The sequence below is a fragment of the Elgaria multicarinata genome, chromosome 1 (genome assembly GCF_023053635.1).
Source record: "Elgaria multicarinata webbii isolate HBS135686 ecotype San Diego chromosome 1, rElgMul1.1.pri, whole genome shotgun sequence".
NCBI classification, from domain to species: domain Eukaryota; kingdom Metazoa; phylum Chordata; class Lepidosauria; order Squamata; family Anguidae; genus Elgaria; species Elgaria multicarinata.
Genome location: NC_086171.1, coordinates 107,920,309 through 107,939,670, shown reverse-complemented (window position 1 = coordinate 107,939,670; position 19,362 = coordinate 107,920,309). Strand labels below are relative to the sequence as shown.

The window sequence follows — 19,362 nt, the reverse complement described above, 5'->3', positions numbered from 1 at the left end:
AAAAGTGTGTCGAAGATCCATGTGTGTATACAACTTCTCCTTCACCCCCAAAGCTGAAGAAATACAAGTGTGCCTTTGTATGCCAGTCGCTGGGGAGCACAAGCACGCATTTCCTGTTGTGAGCTATACCACTTGCAGGTCATCTTTCCTGAGATTAACTGCCCCGTTTGCCTTCTGGTCTTCACTTCTGTGTTGGGGGAACAGCCTGGGTAGAGGGGGAACAGCCTGGGTAGAGGGGGCACTGTTGAGGTCTGCAATTGGGCTGCAGTCTAGAGCTTCCCCGTCCCTGATCTATAGGTACAACTGCAAATTATGGGTGTAGTGACAAACGTATGGTTCTGCTATTAGGTGTCTTTACAAGCGGGACTGGCTACAAAACAATGCAATGTAGAACACTCCTGTTCAGGGTTCTAGCCAGTCAGTCGTGCCCCTCTTCCAAAAGACATTCCATTCCATTTCCCCCTCCTCACCGGTTTTTATCCCCTTGGTTTTCCAACAGTCAGTAAGCCACCTTTCCCCAACCTAATGCCTTTCAGATGTTTTGAACTTCAACTCCCATCATGCCCCAGCCAACACAACTAATGGGAGTTGTAGTACAAAACATTTGGAGGGCATCAGGTTAGGGAAGGCTGAGTAAGTATTCCATGGCCATTGAACATGCTCAGTCCTTGGGCTACTTTTTAATTTTCCCTCCCTTGTTTTTCCCCCCTAAATATTTTTTGTACTTCTGCAAACCTTGGGTCCTCAAGCCTGCAGATTTCTTGTTGTTGTGGATGGACAGTGCCCCTTTTGGCCTGCATAAGGAGTTATTCCCAGATAATGAGTTTGCGATTAGTATAAAGGATGAACCTCTTATGCTTCTTGCCAACAACTTACAGAGCTAATAAAAACAGATATGGCTAAGTACAAATTAAGGATTACAGTTAGGGAATGCTGATGTGTCCTGCCAATAAAGTTATATAACACTAACCTCTTGGTCCACAAGAGTATCTTTAATGGCTTCACGGGAAGAGGAACATGAAGCTTTAGAGATCTGTAAAAACAAAACAAAAAAACTGCAATATCTGTGTCATACCAAATGTTTTCTGCTAAAGAAAAGCAGTTTAAATAGTTATTAATTGTAAGCTTGGAATTTAACTGGAAGCTTGAAGCAATTTCAAAAGGGGAGAGAAGACGAGTACAAGGAGCCCATTCACCTCTAAAGGGGCTTCTGGCACGTGTGCATGTAAATGTGTGGGTGGGTATCTTTTCTAGAGAACACAGAACAATATTTCATTAGTACAGGACAATTGTGGCTTTGGTTTTACTCCATATTTTCAACTGAATGACAATGTCCATTCTCTCCTTTTACCCCTTATGGCTGGAACTCTTTCCCTGAACATGTATGCGATGTCACCTGTCTCTATTCTTTAAAAATTCTTCCCCCAAACCCATCCCTTCTGAGAAACCTTTGGCTTAATTTAATCCTCATCCCATCTAAGGACACATAACTGCTTTTGTTCAGGCCCCCGTTGCTACACTGTAAAATTTAGAGTATACGCTCCTGGGGTGGGGGGGCACACCACAGACTTTGATGGCACTGAGTAAGCAACAACTCCGCAACCACTTAACTATGCATCATTTGCTACTCTTCCTGCATAACCACAAAGGAGCCATTAGAAACCACCATTACTAGAGCTCCACAAAGCAGAACTACCACCCATGGTAAGCTTTTTAAATTATTTTACCTGACTCACATGAAATGCCATGGATTCAAATTTATTTCTCTGGGTCCTGGAATTACCAATATTCTTGATGGAATCTGTAGACGACTGTCCTTTCTGTTTATACTTCCAGCATTTGGATAGTTCAGTCAAGTGACACAAGGATATGCATTTCTTCTCTTTGTCATTTTTGCTAGGTAGCGCTAATGAAGTATGCTTGGTTCTTTCAAGAGTACCTTCTCTGCAAGCCTGTGTGTGTGATTTTGGACCTGAGAAATTAACGGGTGGAAAGGTGGGATGTGGCTCTTTTGAAGTGTTCTGTTTCCTACTGAATTCATACAATTTCAAAGTCTCTTTCTTATGGTGTAAAGAACACTCTGTAGGTACTGTAGTTTCCTTGAACTCATTCAGCACACTTTTCACAATTACTTCTTTTAATCTGACGTGCTCTGCTTTGGTCTTTATTTTCTTCTTTTCCTTGCTCTTCAGGATCCTCAAACCTTGTGACTCTGTTTTTTTTCTTTCAACATCAGGCTCACTGCACATATTTTTACCAGAGTGTTCCTTGTTAGGGAAGGTCATTAAAAAACCCATATGGTTTCTCTTTCCACCATGTTTAACTTGATTTTGAAAATGCATTGTGATCTTTTCACGCTCCTCAGCAGGCATTAAAGTGCCACAGATGTGTTGTGTATCTTTTAAGAAATCTTTTGGGGGGACTTTAGAAGCATCTTTGACATCCGGAGTCCTTTTTCTTTTCATGCTTTCAGCACTACCACCCAACCTGCAGATGCATCACAAAGAGAAACTGTTACAAAGTAATTTGTGACAGCAGAGACTATAGCTAAACTGCAATTTTTTAAGGAACAAACCCTAGGTTATGTTCAAGGAGAAAAAGCTAAGAAAGCGTTCTAGTGCTCTCATTAACCTATCATTGGTGTAGCTAGAAAGCATGACGGACAGCTCGAATGGTTTAAATGATTTTTGCTCATTTTAAGTAGAGATGTTGGCCCCTATCCAGCTCTACATAAGCACAACAGATAGTAGCTCTGGATAGGAATGTACATCCCCATCCATAAGTTGCATGTGTAGCCAATTTAATGTGATCAAGATAAGCATCACAATGTATATGGGAATGTGCAGTCACATGCACATCTATTTCAGTTATAGATGCACATCTATTTCAGATCATCTTCCTTGCTGAATCGGGGCAAAAAGTAAATGCAATTACAAATCTAATGAATGGAGAACAGTCACAGTTTTACAAATGAAAACAAGAAAAAATGTAGACAGTTTGCAATTAAGGTGTCTTTCGATAATCTATAGGGTAAAAGTATAAGTGAAATTATCAGTAAAGTGAAGTAATGTAAGAAAACCAGAAATATAAAAAAAATCTTACAGCGGGATGGCCAAACCCTGGAAATGAAGATTAACTTGTTTTACTGTTAACCAAATGCTAAGGAATATCTGCTGCATGATATATCCTGCATGAGCATCCTAGACACACTTACCTGTGAGCAAGTCCCTCTGGAGTAAATGGGATATTCTTCTGAGTAGACATACCGTATTTCTTCAATTGTAAGACGCCATCAATTGTAAGACGCACACTAATTTCAGTACCACCAACAGAAAAAAAAACCCTAAGACACACCAGCGATTCTAAGACGCACCCCATTTTTAGAGATGTTTATATGGGAAAAAAGTATGTCTTAGAATTGAAGAAATAGGGTATATAGGATTACACTTTAACAGTACAACCTCTTTAGGCTGAGGTATACCTTTGCAATGGATATTTGCTAAACAAAACACACATAAAATCATTTTTGTGTGTGCGATTGAGCATATTAGCTTGTTATCTCAAAATCTAAAATAATTTTGTGTGCCCAAAAAACTATTGGAATTTTCTCATTGATTTAAAAACCCTATACAGTTACATGACATATGCTGGTATTCCTTGCACCAGTCATGAAGATATTATCATCATTCCTCCTAATACTAAACCTAGGTGACCAAGGCCTATCAACTTGGAAGCAAACAGGGCCACCAAAATAAGGTAGTGGTTTCTGCATAATTGGGGGACTCCCCAAGGACACCGAAATACATATATTTGTACATTAAAAGAAAAAGACTTTTAAAAAACAACAATGGTGTAACAAGTACCCATCTGCTCAGAGGTTTATGGGATGTTGAGAATCGCAGTTGCTAAAAGAACAATGGAGGAGGAAGGGAATTTGGAGTGGCCACTACTGAACACTTAAATTGCTCCAATCAGTCTTTACAGACAAGAGACACAAAGAGAGAATTGAGAAAATAAAACTATACTATTCATTTATTTGCAGTATTTTTATCCCACTTTCCAGACAATTATTGTCCCTTAAAGTGGCTTGAAGCAATAAACAAAACAACAAGAGATGACTAGCTGCCCAAAGTATGTCAAAATTGGTTCCACTTCTCAGAATCACATCACAGCTCTATGTATAATCACTTAAAACCCTAAAGGTATAAAGGTTCTGATGTCAGCTCAGTAATATCAATTATAGTCGTGTCATAAGCTTGCATCATGGATTTGCACCTGGCACCTCCTACAGGCATAGGGGAAGTATCACTTTCTATCCTAGTTCCACCAATGCATTGCTGAAACATTTGTCCACCAAGGACACAGGACCATCACACCTTACAATCTATATGCAGGAAACATGTTAATACCTACCTGGAAGTGCTTTCCATGTAGGAATTTTGTAAGCACTGCTGGAATTGTGAACCAAACAGTGATATTTTCATTCTTCCAGTATTAATTGTCTGAGACATTTAAAGAGTCATAGCAGTTAGGAAGTGCTACAATTCCATTTTCACATTTATTTCAGAAATCAAACTTTAAAAGCTAAAGATAGTCAAAACCTTCACAAGTTTCACTCAAATAGAGGATCTCTCTCTCTCAATAGTGAGTGGTAGCTATTTAAACATTCTTTAAACTTTGGGTATTTAGTTATTTTGCAGAATAAGCATAAATAGTTTCAAGTGACTCCCCTTAATGGAAAATAACAAATTACCTTTGAGTTGGCTGCTCTTTACTCGCAATTTCTGCCTTCTCATGCTTCTGAAAGAATAAGAAAAATACTACATCACAGTGTCAGAGCAGCTATGTTGTATCAGCAGGACCAGTACACCAGTATTCACTAATGCTGCCTCCAGTTTGGACCAGCATTTTTGTTAGATTTTATTAATTCAGACAATTACAAAATTTTGAGCAATGAAAAATATGAAGATATCAGAATGGAATTAAATTAGTTCATCTTATATTTCAATATTGTAAATACAGACAAAGAGAGGTTATGGGAAAGACAATTAAAATATCCAAGGTAAGCACAACTTCAACTAAACATAACTTACACAAACAATCCAAAAACAACAAATGCAAGTAAATGTAGGTCAAAACCAGAGACATATTTCTAGTAAACTGCTTTATATCAGTTTCTTCTTCTTCTTCTTCAAATGCATATTTTACAGTTGTTCATTCTCAGTCACAGAGATCACAATTTTAACTTTTCTGTGAGGAAGAGGAACTAGACAAATGGCACTTCAACACTTCCTAATTTTCAACTGTTCTAACAAACTAAGCCTGCAGTCCTATGGACATATCCATAGGAGAAAGCTCAGCTGGATTTACTTCTAAATAAGTATGTGCTTTGCTTAATTGACTGAAATGCAACACTTGCATCATGTATTTCAATTTTTTTTAGACTAGGAGCCCAAAAGAGAGGGGGATCAGTCTTGCCCTACAAAAAATTTTCTCCACTTTTTTTTTTTTTTTGTATTTAGTCTCTTGATGTTCAGACAAGCAGTTAGAAATCTGAAGTGTTAGCTAGACAGGAGTGGGAACTAGAAACCCTGCAAGTCAAAAGAGAAGAAGTCAACCTCAGTTCAACATGCACTTTCTCTTCCCTTTGTTCTAAGTCTGGAATAAAAAGGAATGGATCCCTGCCAGAGCAAGCAGGGGCAGTCATAATGGCATCCTTGATTAGTGTTTTGGGGGAATCCTGTATCTTACACGAGATTGCTTTTGAAGATGGTTCTAAAACTTCTGCTAGTGCAGAATTCAACAAGCCTACTAACAGGCATGGACCAATATTCTCATACTGGTTATGTCATGTTTACCCTCCAGGATGCTTAATCCCCTTTAGTTAACAGAGGAATGAATGCATAATACCCCAAAATTTGCTAAGACAATGTATGAGATGTGTTTTGAATATTTGCAATGCACTATATAAAGAGTACTATTGTTAATGACTGGCCATGTTCCATTCATATCCTCATCTAGCTTTACTCATTATTTTTACATTTAACTTTACTCATTCTTTTTTATGTTATGTAACTGCAAACGTGTTTTCAATACTGTTCCACACTCACATCCACACTTTCTTACCTTATGATCTGAAGTTTCATCCTTTTTTCTGGATTTTTTGGCATGTTTTTTGGACATGTTCAAAATTCAATACCTAAAAAAAAGGGGTTGGGAGAAGTGTTAGAATTTAATGTAATAATACTCATCCTATGATTGATTTAAAGTGTGAGGAAGGGAACAGATAGGAGAAAAACTGACAAAGGAATCCTATGCGTGTCCATTCAGAAGTTAGTCATACTGAGTTATGGGCAGCTTACTCCCAGGTACGTGGGTATAGGATTGAACAAAATAATCAACCAGAAATCAATACTAAGGTTGCAATTCTATACTGAGTTACCCGGGACAGAGTACTACAGAACTCAATGAGACTTCATCCCTAATAGACACATATAGGATTCATTCTCGAGCTTTTAACTTAGCCAAGCTCTCTACAGGCAGAAATCAACTTAAGCTGTGTCAGTACTGTCAATTCCTCTAAGCCCATCCCCAAACTGTTTTCAGAAGTCTAACTAGAACCTCACTTAGGTACCATTTCAGGGTTCTAGGGGGGAAACATATGTAGCAATTGTTTGGATATATCCAGGAATAAAAATAGAAACAGCAGCATATTTGTTAAGATTAAATAGGTAGATATCAGAATATGCAGATAGATAGGTGTTTCTGAAAATAATCACATGTCTGAAACTTGGAGAGCGGAGGAAAACATAACTATCATCAAACTGTGAGCTTTTGAGCCTCTCACAGGGGGTGTTGTACTGCACACACACCTCATCTATGGTTGAGGAGAGGCAGATAATGGGAATCACTGAAGACTAATCAATATGAACAATACTTCTTTATCTGATTGTGTTGTTAGCTGTTTTTAATCCATTTACAATTATAACAATTAACACACATGATCCAACCCCAAACCGTAGTTGGTTACACGGCAATGGTGTCAGTCGTCTGACACTATTTGGATAGCAATCAGTCCCTTTCAGAAAAATGTTCCTTTCAGTCTATTATTTCTCTTGCCTACTTTAAATTCTTAATGTGCTTTCTGATAGTTTGTCTGTTTGCTCTCTTCTATTCTTTTCTTCTCCAGGTCTCTCTTTGGTGTCTTCTCTCCAGAGTTCCTTCTTTTTCACCACCACCACCTCTACTACATGCCAACTGTCACCAACTGACATCCCCCACTCTGCTCTTTCCAAATATTCTACAACCCTCCCCTTCAATTGTCTGGAATTCCCTAATGTCACAGCCACAGGCATCACAGTAGACATGGTACAAGTCACGACAGCCTCCATTGTAGCTCTGTCCAGTATACCACAGTGTCACACAATACTGGAAACATTTGAGCAAAGACCACCTGCACTGCATGATACAACTACAACACATTCGTCCCTGGCCTGACATGGCTTCTCAGGGTGGATGGGGTTACAGCAAAATCCAACCACACAGTACAACCACAGTATAAGGCATTCCAGTTGGTGGGAAGAGAGCCTCAACTGTAGGACTACTGTTCTGCCCCAACTGGACATTGTGTTGTGTCATGTTGCCTCCTAACCTTTGCACATTTAGAAACATTTTAGTTTTCCCTTCAAGGATATATCAGCAACTGATTGGGCATTACTGTCTACTATTGGCCCCATTCAGACAACACTCAGGGCTTTGTGGTTAGGTTAAGCATGTTCATCTGTGGTTAACACTAACGACATATGCTAGCAGACGACACGGTTAACCCTTTTTTGGTTAAGTTTTCCTTGACCACATGCTATACCCCCACTCTATAATGAAAGCTCTATGATTTAGCCCCGTTAACCACAGGTGCATGACAGATGTCACCTTAAACCAAATTTAGTGCTGCTAACCATGCTGCATAACATGGCTAGTGAGGCTGACCACAATATGGTTAACAGGTGTGTATGGTTTGGGAAAACGCATGTCAGATGACACTTTTAACCATGCTGCTTAACGGTGTCATCTGAATGGGGCCATTGATTGGCTATTCCTAAGAAGGTCCAATATTGTTTGCGGTAGTTCTTCTTATAGCAGAAGTAATCCTTCCTTTGGCTTAGTCCTCCATCATTCTCAGCTGCAGCCTAAATTGCCTTTCCTCCTCGTCCATACCATTTATTTTATTTCAACTGTTTCAACTTCCATTCATTCTCCTTCTACAATTACACATTGATCCTTTGCATTTATTAGTTGTCTGCTGCTCAAGTTCTGTTATTAATAAAGTTGAAGATTTACATGGAAGGGTGGATTGGATGAGATTTTAGCTAGCTGGATATAACCACCCCTCCCTCGAAATGTTTTTATGTTTTGAAAAATTGTTGCTGGAAAACTATTTGTGTCCTTGTGTTTTTTCAGTTTAAGCTCCTAATGCTTCAACTGGCCCAATTTGTATTTATAATCAGACACGATATCTGAGTATATTAACTTATAGAGGGGTACACTGACAAACAGTCTCAACTGGAAGAATAGTGATCTGGAATTAGGGGATTTTCTTTTAAATCCGTTATGGTCATAACACTTCCTGATGTCATTTAGGCTTTCGGTGAACATTCCCCTCCACAGGGAGCAAGAGGAGACTCTCTGCTGATAGTTAATGCTGTCTTTCAGAGTACTATGTTATCTTTTCCAGGAGACACAAAGAGGATGCAGCAGAATGGGAGAGGAAATGTTTTCACCAACCTGGTGGCCTTCAGGTGTTTTGGACTACAATTTTCACCATCCCAACCAGCATGGCCAATGTTGGTTGTGGGTGATGGGAGAAGTAGGTCACGCGAACCAGGCCATTATCTGTTTTGCAAGAAAAGATTCAGTACAAAACTGGTCTTCCCATGAGATGCAGTGAATCCCCCATCTCAGGTGCCAGAACAGGAGGAGAAGCAAATTGCATGCTCCCCCGCCCCCAGAAGGCCTCAGCCACCACTTCGTTCCAGTAAGACAGCACTGGGTGCCCCAGAAAGCCCCCCTGGCAGCTCTCCCATTCCCAGAAGCAGACATCTGCCCTTTGGATATGCCACCCGCAATTCAGACAGCCCACCTGCCCGCTTGTTGGCCCTGAGAGTGAAAGGCAAGCAGGACCTAGAGGGGCTGACGTGGGGGCAAGTGACACATGGCAGGCAATGTGCAGTTGGCAGAGGTGACATATGATGCAGGTGGGTTGGGGGGTGGCGGGCAACACAGGCGGGAGGTGGGTTGGGGGGAGGCAGGCAACATGGCGGGGGGTGCAGCAAGCTTGCGCTGTCCCTGACTCAATATAATATGGCCAATAGGAGAAATGTGTTACATTCTGGGATCCCCTATGATTATATAACCTGGTTGAGTGGTGATGAGCTAATTGCCCTGTCTTTGAGTTGATATATCTATCACAAAGGATATTAGGGCAATAGTATAACAGTGTATATAACATTATGTGCTTACTTGATGGAAGGTGACACAATCCAAGCAAAGGACCAAGATACTACACAATTATCCTTCGATCATTTGTAATACTTTTCATAACATTGTTGTATGCCAACACAATAAAGCATGTGTATGTCTAGCTACAGAGCACAATGATGTGACAATACCTTCAGGAGTATTTCCAAGAAAGATAACTGCCAGGAGCTTCCGGCCTAGCAGACGGGCCAAAACCCACTCTCAGTAAGTAATTTGCCTCATGAGGGTAAATTTGATAGAAGGCTAACCTCCTCACCAGTTATAAAAATGTTAGCATGGCTTTTACTTTAACATTGTGGCAAAGTGCTGGTATTAACATTTAAAGCCCTAAATGGCTTGGGGCCAGGCTATCTGAAGGAACACCTCCTCCCATATGTACCTGCCCGAACCCTAAGGTCATCCTCAGGGGTCCTTCTCCGCGAGCCCCTGCCAAAGGAAGAGAGGCATGTGGCTACCAGGAGGAGGGCCTTCTCTGCTGTGGCACCCCGGCTGTGGAATGAGCTCCCTAAGGAGGTTCGCTTGGCACCTACATTATATGCTTTTAGACGCCAGGTGAAGACCTTTTTATTCTCCCAGCATTTTAACCGTCTATAAATAAATTTTAACTTGGTGTTTTAAATTTGTAATTTTGCATTGCTGCTGTTTTTATCTGGTTGAGCTTTTATATTGTATTTTATATTATGGTTTTATACTGTTGTTTTATACTTTGAATGTTTTTAATTTTTGTGAACTGCCCACAGAACTCCGGCTATTGGACGGTATAGAAATGTAATAAATAAATAAATAAATAAATAAAATGTCCAGAGTCTGACGGTCTGAGGACATAAAGTTAAAAATTATTGATGGGAAAGAACAGGGGAAGTTGGTTCAAAATCTTAGAAAAGTGTATACCAAAAATATTGTATTCAAAGAAGTCCTAACAAAATAAATACACCTGTCGTATGACGGGCTTTTTCACTAGTTGATTAATAAAACGGAGTTCTCTTTGGCTCTTTTGTGATCTAGATTCCTGTTCTCAACCACACAGTCTATTTATGTCAACTCTTACAGATGAAAGAGGCAACTGGCTCCATTCTCTGAGCCACTGTTTTGCACCAGCAATCCACATTTAAGTCAGGAGAGTTCTCTGTAAGCTCTCTGCCTAGTTTTCAGTATTGCAGGCAGACAGGATAGATTCTGATATCATTCTTCATGCCTCCCAAGCTTTCTCTCTCTCTCCTACTGTGGTGTGCTATGCATTGTTCCTGCCAGTCACACGGGCCACGTTTTTTGTATAGATAACCAAGAAGTACTAATGAAATATGATGTAATAGCATTCTCTCTACTCCCCTGCGCAACTGGGATGAAAGATTAACACAGAGAAAGAAGTCAATGTGTCCATAACAAAGAAGAAATAGCAAGATGGGAAGGCACTTATGTGTCACAAGACAGGAGAGAGAATTTCCCAGGTGCCTGAAAAAAAAGCATTTTTTTTAATTCTGCCCATCATGTTTCAAAATTCTCCTTCCTCAGAGGCCTCATATCTTACTTCAGATGTATTGAAAAGAAGCCTTCCAAGGTTTCTTCTATCTTGAAATGCTCACAACTATGTGGGCGGTGTCAACTGGTTTCAGATAGCAGGGAGTGGGGGATGAGAGGCGGTGAGTGTTTGGACTCTCCTGTGCCAGGGTAGACACCCCCTTGAGTGGTGAGTCCCCTTCTGCTTAGCCTGGCTGGCCTCCTTCCCACAATGGGGGAAGGGGGCTGCACAAAAGAAGCAAATGAGTCCCCTTTTCTGTGTCCCAACTCCCTGACCCCCACCTCTGATAAATGTGGAGAAGAGAAGAGTAGCTACACATATATTGCTGATTGAACAAATATGCACTACCGATTGGGGATAGCAGCAGTTTTTCTCCCAGAGTAAAAATAAATCTCCACTGCAATACTGCTCAACATCCCAAGGGTTGACAACCTTTGTTTACATTTGTTTTACCACTCACCCATCTCCTATACACTTTAACTGCAGTCTGACACAGAAAAATTCCTGGAAGGGTTCCCCCCACCCCCCTTCATCATTTCCTCTCCCTGACAAGAAAAGCTTCCGCTGTTAAGCTGATGCGTGTCAAGCAGCAGAGCCACTCAGACCAAAGTCACACTGGAAGGGAAGAGCTTTTACTTCTTAATTGAAAAAAAGGGGCACCCCAAAAGCAAAAGGCAAATACCGATAGCAACCTCAAGCCATCAAATGGATCAATGAGTACAGCTCACGTCAGTAAAATCAGATTTAAATGACCAAGTCACCAACGTTTACTAGTAAAAGGGAAGTTGGACGATGTTACGTTTCTACACATCTTTACAGTTCATTGTATCCACTTCAATATATTCCTTCCTCAAATTTAGCACGCAAACACCACGAACTTGACAACAGAGCAATGCCAGGCGAAGTTGGCCCAGTCCAAGGATGTATGGATACCTGCTGTCTCTATCAGTCCCTTTCTCTCTTCCACATACATCCCCCACCCCACACAGCTCGAAGAAGGCAGCCTCGAGACACTCTCAGGACAGAATATTCTAAGCTACCGTGGGACACGTTCCCACAAATCTAGACACGCATCTCTAAAGAGCAGTTTCTCGATGTAAAGTAAAAGCATCTCCAGATCCCACGACAAACAGAAACGGCAAAACACCCCTTGAAACTCCCCTCAGACCAATCAAACCCCTCAAGCACCGACCTCTTTCCCTCAAGGTTTCGATTCCAGTAAAAGCGGCCACCTCCTGTAGCCTGTTGACCTCCTTCTTACACTCCAACCCGGGTCCATTTGTTGCATCACAACAATACAGTGTAGCCTGTTTTTTTAAAACAACAACTAGAGAACCTTTGCCGAGTTGCATGTTGGGTACTGTAGTTTTCTAACGACACCCAGCTTAGCATGCGAAGTACGAGATTTACAACACATCAACATGATTCCGTAGAAGTCCCATTGAAATCAACGTACAGCTTTACACAGCCTGGTTGCTCTCTAGATGGACTACAACTCCCAGGAACCCCACCCCACCCCTAATTGTATGGCCCATACAATTAGGGGTGGGGTGATCAATTAAGGGTGATCAGTTATGGACCATAGGGGTCCATACCTGACCCCTATGGTCCATACCTGATCAGCAGTATAGGCATATCTTTCAGTCCCCTCCCCACTCCTCCATACAGGGGAAATTACATAGCTCGTTTTATTTCTTCCTTCCTCCTACCGCAGAGATCATTAGCAGAACGTTTTTTCTTGATTTAGAACAACCACATTTTCCACACAATAACAACGCTTCCAATTAGTATAAATTAATTCTCGTTTTTACGGCTACCTTTTTTGGGAGGTGATGACCGTACATTTAATAGCCAATTTACAGCTACCACGATAACGTCCTGTCTCCAGACGGAGCAACTGTCAATTCTGTAGGTACCAAAGACATAAGGCAGCGGTTTTCCTATCTTTATAGAATCATAGAATAGTTAGAAGGGGCCTATAAGGCCATCGAGTCCAACCCCCTGCTGAATGCAGGAATCCACCTTAAAACATAGTATGCACCCGAATTTGCTCTAACTCCAAGGCATTCTTAGATTACAGTCCTGTACCCCATTACACTGTATGGGACTTACTTCGAGCAAACATGTATAGCAGGGGTGGGCAGACTTCAGGCGATGGTTCTACTTTGTTGTTGTTGTTTGACTAGAATCTCGAGGTCCACCAAGCAGGAAAAAATGCAAAACGGTGACTCAGAATTAAGGACCAAAGCGCCTTTGAGTCCGAGAACTTGTTTCAGTACCAGAACTGAGCTCACAGTCCTTTTACACATAGAGACACATGAAGAATTCTTCCTTCAAGCAGTTTAATTTAGGGGTTGGGTGGAAGAGCCTTTTAGTTATTGCTATTACACACTTTAGACTCAGAAACGCTTGCCGATCCTACCGCAAATCACGCCGAGATCTACCTTTTACCCACCAATGTATAGGAATGCGTAAAAGGCTTCCATTTAGAATGCGACGCCCATAGACTTATAAAAGCTTGGGCGTGCCTTTTGAATAGACTCTTCTAACCCTATGACCTTTTGCCTTTTACCCATCCGGTCCTCATCCGCGTCACAGCAGACTTGCCCCTGCGCCGGCTATTGGCTAATGTAGCTTCAGGCGTCGCGTTGCATCTTGGGTAACGTAGTTCTTCGACACCTGAGACGTTCCGAAACGACGGCTGTAGTGTGTTATTACTACAATAGCCTGGTAGTTTGGGAACGATCCATTGGCGCTGCGCGCGTTCTCTTTCGGAGGGGAGATTGAAGGGAGAAGGGGAAGGTGGTGGTGGTGGTTTCCCTTCGTCTTCGCTGCTGTGGGGAAGATGGCGGCTGAGGAAGCGGCTCCGCTGCTGTTGCCGGCGCCCCCCGAAGAGGGGGGACCTTTGGAAGACGGCGAGGAGGTAGAAACTGAGGAGCTCAGTAAGGAAGGTGAAGGAATTATCAGGGGTGTTAGGTTTTGACGGTGGGGAGGGGTTGCATTTGCGGCCGGTCTTTCTTCTGCTCCTCTTAGGGCCGTTCGAGAGAAGCCTTTCCATGAGAAGGCGCATTCAGACGTTACGTGTCTAGGTTAGGGTTTCGTTTAACTTTTGCTAGCGTCTTTTTTCTGTGTCCCCTGGATTAAACTCGGATGCACCCCTTCATTCCTGACCCGTCCCCCGACTATTTACTTTTTGGTTCCTTCGTAAGAGTAAAGGATTGTGCCACTACTTTTGATGAGTATTAAAATAATCACTGCCTAACAATTGGGAGGCGGCGAGCCCATAGCAGGGACTGTTGCAGACGGACAGACACAAGGGACGGACAGCCGCCTTCGAAGGGAGGTCTCCTCTGCTGCACAAGTCTCTGTGGCGTTACTGAATGGACCAGTCACACCATCAGTGGAGGGGGTGATTGAAAAGGGTGAAGGTAGAGCAGTAAATGTACCAATTTAATCAAGCGCTCCGCAAAAACTAAACACAATATAAAAAGCAAGCCTCAAGTTGATGCTGATATGTTGGAAGAATAAAAACAAAAAACAGAAATCAAAGGAAGTCCAACATATTCTGGTTTTTAACTTTCCTTTGGAGCTCTCTCTCTCTCTCTTATTGTTTATAGCCAATGGCCATCACAATACAAACACAAAGCACACTACTATAAACCAGAAAAACATTTGATACAATAAAATACAAGAATATAATAAAATGATCAGGATTTGAAACATTCCTTCTGTTTAACCCCCTTGGGATTTGACAGTGGCATGGTTTAGAAAGGCTGCTCCTATTTTTCTTGCAGCTAGCGCAAATAAAGCTATCCTGTAGCTGATGAATTTGTCCACATCAGCCAACAGCCATCTAATTTTAAAATCGTCTGATTGGCCTTGTAAGGTGGTCTGGAAAGGGAAAATAAATTTATCCCTGGGCGAATTATATAATGGAGAGTATAGGATATAATGTATGAGATCCTCAATATGTCCTGCTTTGCATATGCAAAAGCGCTCTTTTACAGGTCTATTAGAACATCTTCTAGCCAGATACTTGGTGGGCATCATTTGAAATCTGAGCTGGGTAAAAGCATGCCTAACGGGGAAAAGTTAATTCTCGCAAATAAGTAGCCCTTTTATGATCTGTTTTGATTTTAGTGTATCAAGTAGCAAATTCACAGTTTTTTATGTATTCAGAATCTCTTTTGTCATCTTCACCAAGCACAATATCTCGGATCTTATGATCGGATACATCCTGCATTATTGTTGTTAGGGGGATTGAATAACTCAACATCAAGCATCTACAAGATTGTAACCAGCCTTCTCTATTCTCGAAATCCAAAATGCATCAAGTTCATCTCTGCAGTGGCTACCCCAGATTGGTGCATCATATAGAAGATAAGACACAATGTTGGCTGCAAAAACCTTTAGGGTTGGTTCTACTAAACAGTGGCCCTCAGTATAGTGCAGTTTCTTTATAGGCCCCAATAGATGGGCAGCTGAAGATGTAATTGCCTTGAAATGGGTATGCTATAAGGTATTTTCAGATAAATTAAGCCCTACTGTAAATATTTGAATGAATGACATTGTTCAATACTATGTCCATCCAGGGTCTATTTATGCTGCTCATACCTTTTGGCAAACACGACCATTTTTGTTTTGCTGTTGTTAATGGATAGACCGTTCTGCTTGCAGTAGTTTCCGAATTTAGTGAGTAATCTTCTCATGCCAGTTTGAGTTAATGAAATAAGTGCCGTATCATCTGCATAAAACAGAACTGGGACCTTCTGTTTCCCAACTGCAGGAGGGAAATAAGCAGAAGAAGAAAGCTCATGAGTTATGTCATTTATATAAAGTTTAAATAGAAGTGGTGCCAGGATACAGACTTGTTTGACTTCCCTTACTGTTGGGATAGAATCAGAGAGGGAACCTGCCATGCTAACTCAAATTTTGATGTCCGTGTTAGAATAAAGTTGCTGCACAAGGAACAGCAGGTGTTTATCAACTGAGATGGTGTTTAATTTCTTCCATAAACATCGGTCTATTGAATCAAATGCAGATGAAAGATCTACGAATGTGATATATAACTTTTGATGGACTGTTTACATACTTTTTGGTAAAATAGTTCAGAACAAAACACTGATCTGTTATGCTGTGCCCTTTATGAAAACCTGCCTGCATTGGGGACAAGGCCTGATGTTCTTCGACCCATTGTTCTAATTTATCTAGGAGATACCATGCATATATTTTAGCAAGAACATCAAGTAGACTTATTGGGTGGTCATTTTGAGGGTCCCCTCGATCGCTTATCTTATAGATTGGGACTATAATACTAGGGCCTCAGCTAGACCTAGCAGTCTATCGGGACAGAGGGGTGAATAACCCATGATATATTTATCACACGATCTCTCCCTCTGTTCACACGCAGCGCGCGACGACCTCGGAGGAAGAGGTGTCACGCCCGCCATTTTGGTTGGGTTTTTTTAAGACAGGCAGCAGCGCCTCTTCCCCGCTCCCTCCCACCCCACCCCGATGGGCGCAGAATTCCTGAGGAGCTCTGCTCCCTGTGCATGGGGCCCGGCTAATCGTGAGGAGCCGGGTCAAACCGCAATACCTGGCCACACGTTCCGCTCAGCCTGGGACTGCAGAAAAACGAGGCCTAAAGTGGAGAGCGAGATCCCGGGGCAAGGGAGGGATCATCCCTCCCTTATCCTGGGACAACCTGTGCATCATGTGGATGTACAGGGACGATCCCGGGGATTACCCTGGGATAAAGCCCCATCTAGCTAAGGCCTCAATGTCCACCCATTTGTCAGTATTCCAGTTGAATTAATTGTTATAGTGTTGCCAGGATTGGTGCCCACCACTCTGGATCCATGCGAAAGATTTCAGGGGGCAGCATATCCAATCCTGGAGTTTTACCTAAGGAGAGTCTTCCAATAAGGCTTTTGATTTCTGCTTCAGTAACAGGGGGCCAAATAGGTAGCACCCCTAAAGCTGGCTGATCCTTTATTTCATACCCTGCAAATTGACCGTCTTTAGAGCTACCTTTATACATACTTCCAAAATGCAAGACCCATTTAGCCATTGAGATTTGCCCCTCTACTGCTGGTTTTATTTGCTTATGTCCACGTGCTACAAGATCCCAGAAATATTTTTCATTCTTGCTGATAATGGCTTGCTCAAGGTCTTTCCAAAATTTGTTAGCATAACTCTTCTTTTTAACTCTTAAGAGGTTCTTATACGCACTTTGCTGTATTAAAAGCTTCCTAATTTAATCAACAGATTTATATTTCCTTAAAGATCTAGCTGCTTTTAACCAAGGACTGTTTTCTTTTTCTACACTCTGCATCAAACCAGGATTTTGTATAAGATTCTGTCTTCTGGTGCCCAGGTTTTACCAAAAAGGGTCTTAGGTTTTCTAACAGGGCCTGGTACAAATTAAGGGTGCAACCTGTCTTATTTATGAATTCATCTCTTAGCTTCATCATGGTCTGATTCCCCAGAGTTTGCTTTATTTCATCTGCCACCATCAGTGTCCATCTGATAAGCCTTTTCCCAATACACACACCCTGCATAGAGTGTATGGCAGTGGGCATTTGTTGCTCTTTATGCGGCCTACCTGTGCCACCAATGAGAGATGGTCACTGTCTGCCTGAGCTTCTACATGAAATGATTGAATTTTTGAATAGATAGCATATGACACAAAAATATAGTCCACCACAATGCCCCCATTCTGGGATAAGTAAGTATAGTGGCCTTTTGTCTTGTCTAGGGGCCTACCATTTAAGCATCATAGATGGTGCTTATGTTCAAGAGAGTAGAGTATTTGCCCATTTTATTGATAATCCTACCCTGTGAAGATCTATCTGGAATGTTAGTATTGTCTTCATCTAAAGCAATAAGTTTACTCATTTGTTCATTATTCTCCCCCCACCACCACCCTAATTTGGGCATTAAAATCCCCACACAACAAAACCTCTGTTCTTGGAAATGTTTCCTCAGTACATTGTAACACTTATTCCAGATCCTGCCAGACTTGTTTTGCATCATGGTTTATGGATTTAGAAGGAATATATACATTTAAACAGATAACTGGATTTTAGGGAAATTTACTAATACTGACTGGATATATCCAGTGTTTGTTAATTTTAAATCCTTTATATCCATTTGTGTATCAGTAGAAAGGAGGACAGCCAGACTGCCACTTCCATGCCCATGCTTACATGTTTTTACAGCTGGAAGAACCACTATTTTAAAACCTTGTAATTGGATACCAGTAACATCTATGAGCCAGGTTTCTTATAGGCACAATAAATCAACCAATTGCATATAGGTGGTAAATTCAGGATCAATAAACTTATTCAGCCACCCTGCCATATTCCATGACAAAATACGTAATGAATGCTCAGGGTGCTTTACTGCTAATTTATCTGATCTAGGCGACCTGCAGTGTCTAAAAAAACACTGCCATTATGTGCTTGGGCAGGTCGCATCTGCTGCTTGTTGCGAATTTGCAGGTAGACTACCCAGTTCATGTGGTTCTAGATATCTGTAAGCTAGCTATTCCTCATTAGACAGTGTTCTCCTGATATTTATTCTATGTCTAACAGAGGGATCTTTAGACTCTGCCTCAGCAGTAATCTGGGGATCATTCCTCCTAGCTGGAGCTTGCAAAGGAGCGCCCTTGATGGGCAACTCTGCATCTGTAGATCTAGCTAATCCAATTCTACTTCCTGTTGTAACTATGCATTTGGGTGAGATCACTTTAGAGTGAGAAAATTGGTTTGCATCTATTCCCCCAATATTTTGTTGAGTACATGTCCATATTTGGCTTAACTTGAGTTGTAGCTTGCCTAATTTGTCCATAATTCTGTGTTGTTCTTCATCAGGAAGTTTGTGGAAGGAGAATATCAGTTCTTCTTCTGTTGGCTTTGTCCAATCAAGCTGGTTTGAGGCTAAGTGTTTAGGGAGTGGCTTGTTCTGGTGTGGTATCACATAAATAGGGTCCTGAAGATTTTCCTGATTCACCTGAAATAGATCATCACACACAGCTGAGTTTGTAGTAAGTCTGGTTAAAGGGAAGGAAGGAGCTTTTCTTCCCATCTCCTCCTTTTTAGATAGGCAGCAAAGGTCTTACTGTGGCATCTTTAAAGTTTTGATAAGGGACCATGCCTTTCTCAGCTAATTGGTCTTTCTTTCCCATTATTAGTGCTGGGATTCTTCAGGAGTTAAAGAGTAAGAGGATTCTCATAGACTGTTCGTTATTAAAAAGCCTCTTAATTAGGGTGACCGTATAAAATGGAGGACAAGGCTCCTGTATCTTT

General features: G+C 41.5%; 2 protein-coding genes across 6 annotated transcripts in view; one reads left to right on the top strand and one right to left on the bottom strand.

Moving 5' to 3' along the window:
* The window catches only part of SWT1 (SWT1 RNA endoribonuclease homolog), a 44,390-nt gene extending 31,144 nt beyond the window's left edge, over nucleotides 1–13,246 (bottom strand). For 2 of the 4 annotated variants that reach the window (XM_063134754.1, XM_063134779.1), the window contains exons 1-5: nucleotides 12,246–12,314; nucleotides 6,127–6,199; nucleotides 4,754–4,800; nucleotides 1,728–2,487; nucleotides 971–1,033 (exon numbers count right to left, since the gene is read on the bottom strand). In XM_063134754.1, the coding sequence (XP_062990824.1) occupies nucleotides 971–1,033; nucleotides 1,728–2,487; nucleotides 4,754–4,800; nucleotides 6,127–6,183 (927 nt within the window). In that variant the 5' untranslated portion in view covers nucleotides 6,184–6,199; nucleotides 12,246–12,314. Of the gene's footprint in view, nucleotides 1–970; nucleotides 1,034–1,727; nucleotides 2,488–4,753; nucleotides 4,801–6,126; nucleotides 6,200–12,245; nucleotides 12,315–13,165 lie in introns of those variants that run through there. The other 2 variants (XM_063134763.1, XM_063134772.1) reach the window with 2 other exon arrangements.
* Nucleotides 13,247–13,761: 515 nt separating this feature from the next.
* The window catches only part of TRMT1L (tRNA methyltransferase 1 like), a 30,333-nt gene continuing 24,732 nt past the window's right edge, over nucleotides 13,762–19,362 (top strand). The window contains exon 1 of one of the 2 annotated variants that reach the window (XM_063134794.1): nucleotides 13,762–14,004. In XM_063134794.1, coding sequence (XP_062990864.1) covers nucleotides 13,899–14,004 — 106 coding nt within the window. In that variant the 5' untranslated portion in view covers nucleotides 13,762–13,898. Of the gene's footprint in view, nucleotides 14,005–14,096; nucleotides 14,143–19,362 lie in introns of those variants that run through there. The other variant, XM_063134801.1, reaches the window with a different exon arrangement.